This window comes from Pelodiscus sinensis, chromosome 1 (assembly GCF_052426305.1).
Source record: "Pelodiscus sinensis isolate ZL-2025 chromosome 1, ASM5242630v1, whole genome shotgun sequence".
Taxonomy (NCBI): domain Eukaryota; kingdom Metazoa; phylum Chordata; order Testudines; family Trionychidae; genus Pelodiscus; species Pelodiscus sinensis.
The window spans coordinates 312,296,667-312,312,283 of record NC_143052.1 but is presented as its reverse complement, the minus strand read 5'-3'; the positions used below and the strand labels follow the sequence as shown (position 1 = coordinate 312,312,283).

Genomic DNA, 15,617 nt, shown 5'->3' with positions numbered 1-15,617 from the left:
AAAGCACCATGCACGCCTATGGAACTGCACAAGTACTGAAAAATGACTACTGTAGCCAACTATACATAAGGGAAAAAGCCCTCTGAAATAAGGAAAATTGGGAGATTGAGGAACAGAACCCGTTCCTATTAACATAAAAGTTTTTGGCTTCTGACTGCCACTGGGGCAAGCTCTTAAACTCAGTTATTTCACAATGGCCCAGTTAAAGATGAATAGACTTCTACAAGGCAACTCGCAAAATGTGAAAACTGCATTTACATAAAAGATTCAGAATGGTATGGGTTTGTTTGTACTTGTTCTTGAACTAGTGTGTTCACTTTCACACCTATTATGTTGAAGTAATAAATGAGGGATTTAACATTACTAGATTGTAGACTAGCTACATCATCTCAGAACAGATTAGTTAATTTCCATACACAGTGTTTAAATAAAGGATAAGTAGTTACTTTGATACAAAGTAGAAATATATATTTGCAAAGGTTGTGTGACTGTTCTAGTTTTATTTAGTTTAAAGTGATATTCCACAAGACTGAAATCATGTGCTTTAATTAAAACTAATGTAATTGGAGAATTAAAAACTTTGTTTTTTTAAAAGTAAACCGTTTAGATTTTCTTTCAGAATCAGAAACTAATCTGTTTGAAATTACATAAAATTAGGTTTTTTTAAAAACACAGACACACCATTTTAATGGTGAGCACTCTAATACAATAAGTATTTCTTCCACAATAGTTTTGGTAACAATATAGGCACATACTGGCATGTAAGTTACATATAGCAACCAGAACAGCAAGGCACAATCTGGATTTTTTTACCTTTCAAAGAGACGTTTAATTTACAAACAAAATATTGTTCTATACTTCATACAGAAGTTTTACATTTGTATTTAACAGCACAAAATCATTACAGAAATGCTGTCATTTAATAAAACAGGCCATTTAAATAAGAGATAGCAGCTCTTTGCTTTGAGGAATTAACGTCTGGATTAGAGGGCAATATATGAAATCTCACTTAAAAGGTTTTAAATAATCAGAACCCTGTGAGCATCCTTTTCTCTATAAAAGTATTGTCTTGCAACTGAAAGTAATTACAATTGGTCTAGTTTATTGGTAGGTGTGTATTTTCCTCTGTGTGTACATGAGAAGACTTGAAAAGTTATATGTAAAACTATCAATTGTTTCTCCAATATAAAAGTAGCTTTTGAAACTTTAATATAAACTATGCTTTCAAAACAAACTTAGGCATGACCTGAAGGAACCGTAAGTCTAACTGCTAGCTTATTCTTGACATGAAGTCCCACTGATGACTGACTGATCTCCTTTATCCACCAACAAGAATGCAGCCGTTAGCATGTAATGCAGAAACTTTAAGTTAATTCTGCCCACTGCTCTAAGAATACACCAGCTGTGCATTTTACATGGAAACATTACCATTAGGACAAGTAGAAAAATTTTGTTTACAAATGAAGATCTTTATAATTACTAAAAAAAAAAAGACATTTCTTCTAATTTTCTTAACTAGCTCTTATATGCACCATTCCACATTGTGGAAAAGCTGAAATATGCAGTTTGGACTCACTCCACAAATCAAAGAAAAACAATGGAATTACAGGTATGGCACAAATACATCTACACCTGTACAAAATAAAACTGACAACCCCTTCCCACCCATTAGAGTAGAACATTTATCTGCTATCCAACAGGTATTTTCAAATAGATTGCCTGATTACATGTGTTAAGATGGGAACACAATCTGAGAATAGTGCATGTGCCAAAGTTCCAAACTGCTTTAGGAGTCTCTAAAATAGAGGAATCAGAAGTATGTCCAAAGCGTTGAGTGAATAATCATTATCCTTTAGCTCCATGAGGTCACTGCAACTGCACTCTATATGCGCCTATGAGCAACTTTACCTGCAAGAAGGGAAAAAAATACTTCAAAAGAATGTCCATATAATCTGGTAAAAAGGAAGGTGGAAGAAACTTAATAGTAACTGAAGTAAAAATGGAATTTATGTAATCTGTACTTAGTGGATCAGGGTCTTTTTGACCCATAGTCTAAAATGAACATTTTGAAAATCAAAAATTCTAAGGAAAGTACTCAGTGTACTGAAATACCTTTAAGCATCTTCTCGTTAATTAAGCAAACAATTTGTAAATTAGTGTACTCGATCAGGATCTTCAACTAGAACTACAGGCAGTCCCCAGGTTACGTACAAGATAGGGACTGTAGGTTTGTTCTTAAGTTGAATTTGTATGCAAGTCGGAACTGGTACATATTGTAGGGGAAACTCTAGCCAAACATTTCTCCAGAGCTCAGTTTTATTCTCCCACACCTCACTTCCCTCAGTCCTTTATTCTCAAGCTGAGGTGTCTGCTGAGAAAAGCCGCTCCGCATCTCCCTGGTCTGCTGGGGAGGGGGTGCGCTAGCTTTGCGTCTCCCTGGTCTGCTGGGGGGAAGCAGCTAGTGCGGGGTTGCCTCACCCAGTTTGTAAGTAGGGATTCGATGTAAGTCGGATCCATGTAACCCGGGGACTGCCTGTACTTCCCTTTATCATAATAGGCAGCAATCAATTTTTGGACCATGTGCAAAAGATAGCAACTTGCTAGGTAAGGCTGAGAGGTGCTTAATGGGACTTTAATACTAAATCCCTTTAAATACCCATCAAGCCTTAATCAGGAGGTGGCTAAGCTACTCAGGAAGGACATGGTTTTAAAAAGACTACCCCTTAGCAACTAAAGGAGCTAGTGAACAGGAGCAGCTAAAGGGAGTTCTCCAGATGAAGATGGAGTGATTATGTAACCCTTGGGGTAAGTTGCTGTCTGTCAAGTGAGAGTTTATGTGCACGCTTGCTGCTTGCCTGAAAGATACGGTGTGCAGAGCATGTTTGTTTGGAGGACCATGTATTGAAGACCTAGTAGCCTGGTAGGTAAGGCAGAGAGCTTCTTAATGACGGATGTGGAAAAAGTGAATTATTTACACCTTCCCAGAACACAAAAACTAGCAGTCACCAAATGAAGTTCAAAATAGTAAGTTTAAAAACAAACAAAAGGAAGTACTTCTCTATACAATGCACAGCCAACCTGTGGAACTCCTTGCCAGAGGATATTGTGAAGTCGAAGACTAACATGGTTCAAAAAGAGAGCTGGATAAATTCATGGAGGATAGCTCCCCATCAATGTTTACTAGTCAGGATGGGGAGGAATGATGTCTCTAGCCTCTGTTTGTCAGAAGCTGGGAAATGGGTGACAGGGATTGATCACTTGATTATGTGTTCAGGTCACTCCCTATGGGGCACCTGCCATTGGTCATTGTCAAAAGACAGAATATTGGGCTAGACAGACCTTCAGTCTCATTCAGTATGGCTGATCCTAGGTTAAAAGCTTTTGGGAGGAAATGCTGATGTTTTTGAGAGACAGCATAATTAAACAGAGAACTACATTGTTCTGAGATGCTAGAGACATAAGAACTAAGAGGTGGTTACTCACCTTGTGTAGTAACTTCTTTGAGATGGTTGTCCCTGTGCGTACATCAGTGTAGGTGTTTTGGTACCCTGTGTTTATAAACAGATACAGGCGACCCCCAACTTATGACCCCCCACATTTACGACCGCCCTGCCACGGCCGCCACCTCCACCCAGCACAGCTCCCATTTGGCTCTGAGAGCAGCTCACACCGCCTCCACTTTGTACAGCCCCTGGCTGGCTCTGGGCCTGGCGAGTTGGGGACTACAACTCGCAAGAGGCAAAGTGGGCCAGGAATGGAATCCCCATTTTTATCATTGCTCCTATAGGAAAAAAGGGTTTGACTTACGAGGGCTCGACTTAATTGGTTTGTGGAGAACCGTTGTAAGTGCAGGGGTCACCTGTATTTACAGCAGTAGTACCCCTCGTGGCAGTGTGTGTGTGTGCATGTGTTGCCATTTTGCGAGGCTGCGAGCAGTAACTGACACACACAGTCAACCAGCCCTCCATTCCTCCTCTATTGTGGAGAACTATATCAGACTCCAAAACAGAGGGGAGGAGGGAGGATTGTGGAACACCCACAGGGGCAACCATCTCAGAGAACATAGGTTATTGCACGAGGTAAATAACCACCTCTTCAAGGAGTGACCCAGTGGATGCTCCGCTGGAGGAGTCTATGGTACAGTAATTTACTGGACTGGGAGGGGTTTCGAAGGCTATGTACATTAGATTGTACAGCTGTATCAAATTGTGTGTCCTAACTGGTGTATTTGTCTATGGCATAATGTTTTGCAAATTTGTGTATGGAGGCCCATGTGGTTGCTTTGCATATTCTGGAATTGGGACATTAAGGAATGCTATAAAAAGGTAGCCATTGCCCTCTTAGAATGTTCATATTTTGCCCAGTGCACCAATACTCTTTCTAGAGTAACAGAGGTGGATGCATGAAGAAATCCATTTCAATAGTATTTGATTAAATATGATTTGGCCCATGGAACATTCTACTATCAATATAAAAAGTCTGAGCAATTTTCTAAAAGGTTTTGTCCCTGTGCAAAGACCGTATGGTCATCTATGTTATGGTCTCAGGAGATTGCAGCCAAGTGTACTTTACTTGAGATGTTAGCCAGGCAGTGTTTCTTTAAGGAGAGTATGCAGTCCAGAATCTTATGAAGTGGTGTGGAATGCAGAGAGATGGATTGCGATCCCACCCAGGGAAGGAAACAATGCCAATTTTGGGAGTAAGTGCATCCTGTGCTAGTCTTATTTATGGCGAATTATGTATTTCACCTATTCTGAGGCAGATGGATCAGAACTAGCTAGCTCGTCAGCATTATCCCATATGATTTTTCAAAGATCCTGCTGAATAGTAGTATCAGGAGGAAATTGTACAGGAGGAGACAGTCCCATTTGATGAGAAGAGCACCTCCATTGGAAGTCATCCCAAGTCCAGCCCTGAAGCAATTCTTGGGGAATTTTAAATTGTGATAAGTCCTGAAAGCCCCAGGCCTGGAATATGTATTTAAGAACCTGATGGTGAACTCCCACTTGTGTTTGCTGTGAAAGTGCCTATATAGGTTTCCTGTCAGGTTTTGGCATCCCGGCAGGTTGGTGGCCGAAAATTCTTTTTGATTTATATCTTAAGTTGATGGCTTCTGCACATAGGTGGTATGAGCATGCTCCTTCATTGACAGTTTATGTAGAACATACATGCTGCATTGTCTGTATTTTTATTGATCTGCTGTGAATAAGGGGAAGGAAATATTTGCATGCATATTTGACAGCATGGAGATCGAGCACACTGACATGGGTTGTTGTCTCACGGGCAGCGAGCTATCTTTGATGGTGTGGTTGAGATGTGCCCCCCAGCCCTTCAGAGATGTATCTATAGTGAGCAATAGGGTGGGTGTGATATGTTGGAAGGATACTCTGGTGCACAGGTTTTGTGGCTGTACCCGCCAGCCTAGGAAGCATTTTACTTTGGGTGTGTCTAGACTACAGAGTTTTGTCGACAAAAGTGGACTTGTCGACAAAACTATACCTGCGTCTACACTACCGCTGAGTTCTGTCGACATAATGTCGACAGAACTCAGCAGTTTTGTCGACGCTGGTAAACCTCATTTTACGAGGCATAACGCCTTTTGTCGACAGAGTTCTGTCAACAGAAGGTGTTATTGCATGTAGGGTTGTGTCTAGACTACAGGGTTTTGTCGACAAAGCAGCTTGCTTTGTCGACAGAACTGAATTAGTCTAGACGCTCTATGTGGACAGAAGTTTTGTCGACAGTATCTGTCGACAAAACTTCTATCGACAAAACCCTGTAGTCTAGACGCACCTTTTGTTTAGAACACTAAAGCGATGTCTACACTGTGCATTGTTGCGCAAGAAGATATGAAATGAGGTGCAGCAATGAATATCGCTGCACCTCATTTGCATACCTAATGAGCCACCATTTTTGTGGAAGGGGCTTTTGCACAAGAAGGAGCGGTCCAACCTGTGGGCCTCCATCCTGTGGTCTTTTTTGAAGTCAAAGTATCTTGAATAAAACTCCACTCTCTTCTATTGGCTGGGAACCTGTTCTATGGCTCTTAGTTGCAGGAGATGCTATATCTCCTGCTCAACAGAATATCATGGGAGGGGTCCCTGAAGAGACACAGAGAAGGGCCTTGTGTAGCTGGGATGGATACGAAGGGAATGGAGTAGCTCTGTGATACTATTTCCAGTACCCATCTCTCTGATGTAATTTGCTCCCAAGTTGTGTAGTGTGTGAGGAGACAGAAGGTGAATTCTTGCTTGTGGTGTTGGCAATCCGGTTGTGGAAGTGTTATTGAACACAACAAAAATTTCAAAATGACTGATGTGAAGTAAATGGTTGAGATGTTGGAGCCTGTTTCTGCCTGTGTGTCTGATCATATGCACGCTGTTGCTGGTTGTAAGGTGACTCATGGAATTGTTGTGTATAATAGCACCCCTTTCTTGGGTTGAAGGACATACATAACCAGCTCGAGTCACCCTGAAGTTTAAGGTATGCAGGGAGGCATCAGTAGTCTCCGCAAATAATTTCTGGCCTTCAAATGGTAAATCTTCTATTGTTTGTATCTTAGGGAATCCAGAAAGGAGAAGCCAGGGCGGGTATCTGTTGTAGGACTACTGCCATTGCCAGAGTTCTAACAGCAGTGTTGGCAAAGTCCAGTGAAGCCTGCAAAGAGGTCTTTGCTAGGAGTCATTCCTCTACTATATTGGATTTGTACACATCTTTGTTGTCCTCTATCAATAAAAAGCCTCATTTTCTTGAGCAAATTGTAGGTGTATTTCACAGAATGGAGTAATTAGCTATACGTAACTGTAGGGAGGCCGATCAGTATGCTTTCCTACCAAAAATGTCCAGTTTTTTTCCAGTCTTTATCATAGGGGTTTGTTTTGAAATGTCCTGTGTTGCACCGTCTGTATGATTAGTGAATATGGGGTGAGGTGGGAAAAAAGAAATTTGGCTCTCTGACCTAAGACATAATATTTCCAGTCTGCTTGCTTTGAAAGTGGCAGGATGGATGTGGGGTTTTGTCATATTACCTTGGCAGGGACCATTAAAACGTCGTTTATCGACAAAGATAGCTTTGCTGAAGGGGAGGGCTATAGAATATCTGTGAGTTTGTGTTTCTAGCAACTCTGCAAGAGAGGTCTAATGATTCTGCCACTCTTCTGAACAAATCTTGGAAGGATTTGAAGTCATTTCCAATGGTAGCCATGATAGTCATAGGGGCAGGAGTCTCATCTGGGGACAATGATGATGACAGGAGTGCAGAAGGCATGCAATGGTCTTCCTGTATGTACTCCAAGTTCTCTGTGTCCTTTTGAGGTGTTTCGAGATGAGGCTGAGATGGGAGTTCTTGCCTTTGGGGACCAGGAAGAGCAGGTTGTTGCACTCTATAGAGGGTCCATGGGTCCCAGCTTGGCCAAGTGGTAGGAAGGGGAATGGGAGTCATCCATGGGAATGTAATTCTGATACCTTAGGCGGAGGCGGTGTCGTAGATTTGGGGGATGAATGATGAGGTAAGAAAAGTCTTTTCTTCAGCATCATCCCTTGAAAAGGATGGAGCAGAGCTAGTTGGTATTATTAGTCTGCTAGGCCCTTGGTGCATCGGAGTACCATGGGTACCAAAAAGCAGAGTGCACACAACTGAGGATAAAGTCAAGTCTGCATGTGGTCTCAGTACAAAGAAGGACAGTACCAAAGATATGGCTGAGTCCACAAAGGAGGTAGGCGGTCTCAGTACAGAGAAGCTCAGTGCTATTTTTTACACCAGGTCCGTGCCTGCCTATATCGATGTGCCATCAGCACAAGAGCTTGAGAGGTAGGTTCTTTTGGTGCCATCAACTCCTTTGATGCTGGTACGACCATCTTCTTCTTGGCCTTTGAGCCTGTTGGAGGCCATGGCTGTTTGGAAGCCTGAGCCCCTCAGGACTTCTTTATACCAGATGTGCTCAGCATCTGGTGGTCCGAGGACAGTACCATCAAAACCAAGGTGGACTTGGGCACCAGCAGGCACTTTGAGGGAAAATCCTTCCCAGAAAAGGATAGTCTCTTGTTTAGAGCAGGGGTGGGGAACCTAAGGCTCCGAGGCTGGATCTGGCCCCCCAAGGCTCTGGGCTGTCTCCCAGCATTGCAAAGCCCTTGCTGGTGGTGTGCGAGAGGAATGTGGGGAGTTTTTCTCCTTCTTAATTGGAGGCCACATCAGTGAAGATTTGGGGTTTTTTTGCTTCTTTCTTGTGTGCAGCCCCTGACTGCGTTTTCTGTGGGTTAGCTGCCCTGATTCAAAAAAATGATCCCCACCATTGATTTAGAGGTTTTCTTAGTTGGAGGGTCCTGCGGATGGGGATCCTAATCTGAAGTAGCTGTGGGTGATTTTTGAAGTGATGGAGTCTGGGACTTTGGCTCAGAAGCCGGTCTCAATTATTTTTCCAAGAGGAGCAGTTTTAATTGGCAATCCCTGCCCTAAGAGATCTCACTGACAGCTTTTTACAGTTAGGGCATTTCTATGGAACTTGTGCATCTCCAACGCACCCAGATGCACAGAGCATATCATGTGATGTAAGTAGGGAAAGCCTGCAAGTGAGGCATCTTTTAAATCCACGATGGAAACCATTGAAGGGAAAAGGAGTAACTAAAGGTTTTTTTTTTTTTTGGAAGAGGGAAAGTTGAACTTGGGTAGTAAGAAAGAAAAGAAGGAACCTGTGAATAGGTTTGGGGAATAAAGGAATTTTACCAGAAATATGAAGCAAAGAGCTGCTGTGTTCTGACCTAAGCCAAATGTAGTAGAGAAGGAACTGACGGACGGTTGATGATGTGCTTCAGTTACCATTTGCTGCACTGCACATCGAGATGGCACTGCATGCATGTTCCCACCAGGGATACTGCTGGTATAAATCTCAGATTATAAACTCAGGGTGCCAAAACACTTACAGTGGAACACCCACAGAACACTCCTTGGAGAACTCCCCCTTCCAGAGGGGACAGGATCAACCTATCATTTTTCTTGTAGTAACAGTTGGGTTCCTGTAGTGGTCACATCTGGCAGCATCCAACAGACTTTCTGCACACCCTCCCCTCAATGAAAGCTCCTGGTAACGGCTTTTGAACTTTGCATTGCACTGAAACCAATTATACTCTGTTTTAACAAAAGAAGGCTGGTAGTTGCTCTGTGCACAGCATGTCATTCAGTGCACATCCAATGACTGCTACCTTTGCCTACTCCCTATTATTGATCTAGTGATCACCATTTGCAATATTTAGTCCTAGTGCAATTTAAGCACTTCATTCTTGGGTATGAATTGCTCTATTGTTTATATAGGATTGAAATATTTCTAGCTTCAGAAAGTGAATCTTATAAGTGGTGTCCTTCAGTGACTTCTGGCAGAAAGTGAGACAGCAAATGAAACGGACTGGCAACTGAATTAAGGAAATGAGGTACACTTTAAATAATTTTACATTTATAGGCCAAGCCTATAATTTTGAGTTCTAAGACTCCTAGAAGAGAAAGATAATGAAGTTTGTCAAAATAAAATCACTCTACCCTAAGCTCTCATCACATTCATTTTATACATAAAAGCATCTCTCACCTTGGCAGTAGGTGCTTCTGTTAACCGTATAAAAAGCTTGTTAAGGCCTGTAACAGGACTGAAGGAATAAATAAAGTGACTATCCTAAAAGAAAAAAAATTACAATAAGTTAATGTTGGTGTGTGGCAAAACCGTGTCACCTTAAAGTGCCCAGAGAAGCACAGAGATTGTTCTTAGCTCCAAACTTCTCATCCGTAACTACAACAACTGTATTTTTTTGGAAAAAGATAGTTCCAAGACAACATTAAATAAGCTTTTTTGTGTACGGGCACCATTGTCTGTTAAACAGAATTAGGGAATGTGATTGTACTGAAGCACCAATGAGAGGGAAATTAAGGAATACAAGTTTAATTACTGAAAATATCAGGTCAGTATACTTAATGTAAAACAATTTAACTCAAACTTAATTATTTCATGGGTAGGAGACAGGGATTATTGAGTTTTTAAAATGTTCATGTCACTGACAGATGCTGACCAGAAAAGACTCTTAAGACTGAATTTGTCTCCAACTCAACACCTTACTGATATGCTTCACCTGATTCCAAGGCTAGTGAATTCAGGGTGACAGGAAAATGGAAACATTTAAATAGCGGTTTCTACTGTTTTTCTAGAGATCTTCCAGAACTGATTGTTTAAAAAAAAGCCCTCTGCAATTTACTGTATATTTGAGAGAGTTTGTCAGTCTGTTCAAGAATTCCTTCTACAGTAAGAGCTAGGACTACTACATTTGGTATACAACTTCCTCTTACCATAACTTAAAGCAAGGTAAGGGTTTGTTGTGCCAGGATAATGGGATGTGGCTGGAATGGGACTTTCATGCAGAATCAAGCAGATGAAGGAGGCTAGCTAGGGGTGAGTGCCCATACCCATCCCCTTCCCCAAGCCTCTCATACCACCTCCCTGTGGTGCCCTGTAGGGAGGAACACAGAAGCTCTCCCCTCCTGATTCAACACAGGGACATTGCTGGCTGTGCTGTTTGCTGCCTTCCTCACTTTGACGGAGAGCACAAGGGCAGATGAATGTAGACTTGCCCCTGCTGGGGGACATGCACCCCTCCCCTGGCTGTGCCTGTTGGAGCTGCAGCAGCCATGGAGAGGCAGTTCTCACCTGGTCCCAAACTGCTACACCAAGGGCTGGTAAAAACAACAAATGGTCTGGTAGCACTTTATAGACTAACAAAACATGTAGATAGTATCATGAGCTTTCGTAGGCACAGCCCACTTCTTCAGATGACTGGTAGTCATCTCTCCCCCGGGCAGCCTGCATACCGAATCCCTTATCTCCAGCCTTACCCCAGAGCAATGATTTAAATTAAGCATGTCATTTTTATGTTCGTTTCCAAAAAAACAAAAACTGAGTTAAGGACCCAAGCAATACTGGGTAAATCTTCTAGTTTATTATATTAACAGATGTCATAAGTAACATGCTGGGACTGAAATACGATTCAAATCCCTTGACATTAAAAAGATTACATGTTTGCTTTTTGTAGAGGTTCTAGGAAAGCAGAGTAACTAGTTAAATGAACAATACTTACCAAAAATACAGGAAGCTGGAATTTATCATTTAAAACCACAGCTTGCACACTGCATGGTCCACAGAGCCGAGCAATTACTTCTTTACCAAAGAAGTTTGAATGGAAAACAAATAGAAGAATTCCAGATCCTAAAGGGAGGACAATTAATTCACATTTATTTTACGAAATGCATTCATCTGAAATTAGGTTTATGATTCAAATCAGTAACATCTCACTGTTTAAAAACCAGCTTCCCACACAGACTGGATCCTGCCTGCCGCCTCGAACTGCTGACTCTGTATCGGATACAGAGGCAGCAGAGTGGGGTGGCAGCTGCCGCCCCTGTCCATGAGAGACCCATGCTCCCCACACAGACAGACGCTGATCGAGCTTAGACCCCTTGCAGAAAGGGGCTGCAGCTGCAGAGCAAGCTCTATTTGTGGCAAAACCGGGCCTCTTAGTCAGCAGTGAGGGGTTTTTTTTGGGGGGGGGAGGCAGGAGGCAGCAAAGGGAGGGGCGCAGGTCTGCGGCATGCACAGAAACCTTGCTTAAAAGTCGACGTGCTTATCAGTTTCTCCCTGCCCTCCACCCTGCTGCCTCCGTCACACAGCAGCGCAGGGAGGGAAGGGGAGGCACATCCTGTGCTCACAGGGAGCCAGGTGGTTCCTGCCCCCCCTCCCTTGCTGCCTACACTGTTCTTTATTCATAAGATCATCAGCTTTTTTATTTTGGCAAATACTGACAAATACTAAACTTTATTCCTTTAAAGATGCATGACCAGTGCATAGGTGTTCCTATTCAGAACCACAAAAATTCTAGACTAAAACCAGTGGGAAACAAGCTCATTGCAGGACAACTGCTTTTGTCACTGCCGCAAGGTGTAGAATAAATATGAATTAAGTAATTGGATTTATCCATTATAAAATGTAAGGTATGTGTGTGGTACAGAAAGGTCTTGACTAACAAGCAGACAGGAAGGCCTTGAAAAGTAACAAGTTACAAGGCCAAAAGGAATGAAATAGCGACATGGTTTTGTTTAAAAAATAACAAAATGAAATAAAGGGAAGTTTCTGAAATGACGACATTTATGGTTAAATTAGTATTATGTAATATCATACCTCATTTTAACCGCAGATTACAAACAGATTCTAATCTTACCTTCTGGCACATTCTGTGGGGGTTTATAGTTGAAATCCATAGAAAAATCTGGTCCTTCACATAGACGATGACATGCAATCGGAAAGACAGGTTCCAGCAAGGCAAGACGAGCTTCAAAGTAATCTCTAATTGCATCTTCTGCTACTCTTGAGAGTCTAAATAAGCAAACAAATTATGCTTACAGGTGATTTAGATGAACTGCATTTCCTTTTAGAGAAGGATCATATTATTGTGCAGAGATTACTAGCTGTAATGGATGTACCAATTATTGAGGCACAGAAGGATTCTAGATGGCAAGGTTTAGGATTCCTAATTCCCAAAGCTTATATAACTTGCATTGCATTTAAGAGGAGACATATCCCAAGTCCTGGAAATGAAGAGCCGCTAACATATTTAATCTGGGATCTAGTCTGGTTTTGAGATTTGCCTGCTTAGGTCAGGTTTGAAGATGTTAAATACCATAATAAGCTTGAGACAGGCACACTTCAAAAAATTCAAACTGGTGATGATGGGTTTGGAAAGTTCCCCAACACAGAAATAAAATTCCTGCAAGAGGAAAATACTCAACCTCTTCAGAATAACTCCATGGCCAGGCAGAGACAGAGTGCTACTGTGTTGATCAATACTATGCTACCAGCCAGGATGATTTATAGCTTCACTTAAGGATGCTTGTATGAGAACAGAGAACTCCCAATCAATGCTGAACAAAAATTCGAAAGAAGTTTCCTACTGAAGAGTAGGGATGTAAAAACCTATTTAATCGGTTAGTCAGTTAAATGTAATGTTTAACTGGTTAACTGAATAAAGGGGTGGCCAGGCTGGAGCATCTTCTGCACCAACCACCAAAAGGGGCTCCTCCCACTGGATTGGAGCACCCTTCGCCCATGGTGGGTCCCACAGAGCTGGAGTAGCCCCCTGCCCACGGCAGACTGGGAGCTGCTCCATCCCCCACTGGTTAACCAGAATTGGTAAGCCTCACCCATTAAAGGTGAGGCTTACTGGTCAACCAGTTAACCATTCATATCTCTATTGAAGAGCTGATATGGGTTATGGCTGTATTGAGTGAGTCAAGACACATCTGTCAATAATACTTCGCATTTTAGACCTTTACAGGTAGTTACTTAACACCCATATGAAACAGGGACTCTTGAAATAAACAGGTTTAAATGACGTACCCATGGTTGGAGTGGAATTAGAACTCAGGGGTTCCTGGTTCTTAACTTTATAGATGCTCAATTTCATGTAAATGTTTAAATTAATCCTATTCAGTGACCACCCTCTCTGGTAGTTGAGATTATCTCCAGAATTCAAACTAAAACTTTTGGTTTTATCATGAGACCCCTTGATGTATAATAGTGAGTTCTGAATCTGAAGGACTTTGAGGATTTGGAAAGGCCTAGTTTGCTTGATATTGAGATTTTGTTAATTTCAAAACTGTTTCTTCCCCTCTACCTAGCAGTGCTACAGATATTTGTCAACTAAGTCTTTAGTAAAAGGCAAAGGATTTATACAAACTGAAGAGAAACAAGAGTAAGCAGACAAATGGACAAGTGAAAACTGACACTTCTATAAAGATGTATATATTTTAACTACGCATTTTTATACCACCTCCCCCTCTCTTCATAAAGATGATGGTTTTATACTGAAAACTCTTCTACTCTGAGATTATCTTCATGTGTTTGAACCTAGCAAACTGTGGGTACTATTGAATAATAGTGACTCCAGACCACTATACAGGTACATCTTTTTTAAAATTAAATAAGGGGTATGCATACTACTTGTGAGTACATAAGACATCTGTGGGGGATAGGCAGGAGAAACTGTGTGGTGGTGGATTTATTAATTGTGTTTTCCAAATTGGTTACTTGGAGAAAACGTTAACATTTTATATAATTTGTTATATAAAATATGGTAGTTAATGTACTTCAAGATGTATCAAGAACACAGTCGTACATAGCCTTCACCTTCAATCACGATACAGCACTGGTTCAGTTGTATAACAACCGTATGGTCTTACTGAGTTCAGACCTGGGGAGGGGGAGGAGGAGGGGAGGGAGGGATGTTAAATTGAATCTATTGTATTGTAACTTTATCTGTACATAAATTTGGGTATATGGCAAAGTATCAGTGGTTAGAAGGATAGGAGTATGTGGGAAGCTGGAAGAGAGATACACAATAAGAAAAGCTTGGGTACCTCTCTATTAGCCCAGCTGACAGCAGTATGTCACCTCATTCTGCACTTTTATTCAGTATTTCAAAAACGGTTGGGTTGCCCACCCCTATGTGATTTTGGTACTGCTCATTTTTTCTGACCATGGGAAGCTTGCATTTTTTCCTAGCATGTCTCATTTTCCTCTGAGGAACTTATTTAAGCCAAATCCATGAAGCACATGTGAAGTTTTAGACAATAAAGAGCCATGCAGACAGACTACTTACGTCTCCAAGTGACACTTAAGCAGGTCATAAACTAGTACGTTATTACACTGTTTAGCAAAATGAAGTGCACTGTTTTGATGCTTTGACAAAATGTTGCAATCTGCTCCACTTTCAATCATAAGTCGAACAATGTCGGAATTTCCTCTCTTACAAGCCTACGCATAAAAAAAGGGGGTAGGGGAGAGAGACACAACTTGTGAAGTAGCAAAATACTTTGTAGTGAGTACTGAATTACAGCAGAACCCGTATTTTAAAAAAAATAACTGGGGATTGAGTAGCTCATGAAAATGAACTCAGAATCACAACAGATTTACCAGTTACATTCCAATACTTTCAATTCTTTCTAAATTTTAATTTCATATTAATTATAAGACTCTTACTTATTAACCTATCATAAAGGAGAAGACCGAGGGGGGACATGCTACGAGTTTTCAAGTACCTAAAATGGTGTCACAAGGAGGAGGGAGAAAAATTGTTCCCCTTGGCCTCTCAGAATAGGTCAAGAAGCAATAGGCTTAAATTGCAATAAGGGAGGTTTAGGTTGAACATTAGGAAAACTTCCTATGTGTCAGGGTCGTTAAACATTGGAATAAATTGCCTAGGGAAGTTGTAGAATCTCCATCTCTGGAGATATTTAAGAGCAGGTTAGATAGACATCTCCCAGGAATGATCTAAAATGGTACTTGGTCCTGACATGAGGGCAGGGGACTGGACTTGATGACCTCTTGAGGTCCCTTCCAGTTCTAGTGTTCTATGATTCTATAGGTCATCCATATTCTTCAGGATTCCTTTTAAGTAAATTATGCTGTTCCAATAAATTATCCATTTCATTTAACAGAGACAATCTAATCCTCGTATGAAAATGTCAACGCATGGATTTCCTTGCGAGAGCAGATGTAATGTGTCACTGAATAGAACTTTACATATAGTACACC

General features: G+C 41.4%; 1 protein-coding gene across 1 annotated transcript in view; it reads right to left on the bottom strand.

The window, feature by feature from the left end:
- Positions 1-804: 804 nt before the first annotated feature.
- Positions 805-15,617, bottom strand: part of MPHOSPH8 (M-phase phosphoprotein 8) — a 46,867-nt gene continuing 32,054 nt past the window's right edge. Inside the window, exons 10-14 of the mRNA XM_089775567.1 lie at positions 14,683-14,837; positions 12,247-12,401; positions 11,110-11,237; positions 9,576-9,659; positions 805-1,908 (exon numbers count right to left, since the gene is read on the bottom strand). Coding sequence (XP_089631693.1) covers positions 1,867-1,908; positions 9,576-9,659; positions 11,110-11,237; positions 12,247-12,401; positions 14,683-14,837 — 564 coding nt within the window. The 3' untranslated portion in view covers positions 805-1,866. The remainder of the gene's footprint in view (positions 1,909-9,575; positions 9,660-11,109; positions 11,238-12,246; positions 12,402-14,682; positions 14,838-15,617) is intronic.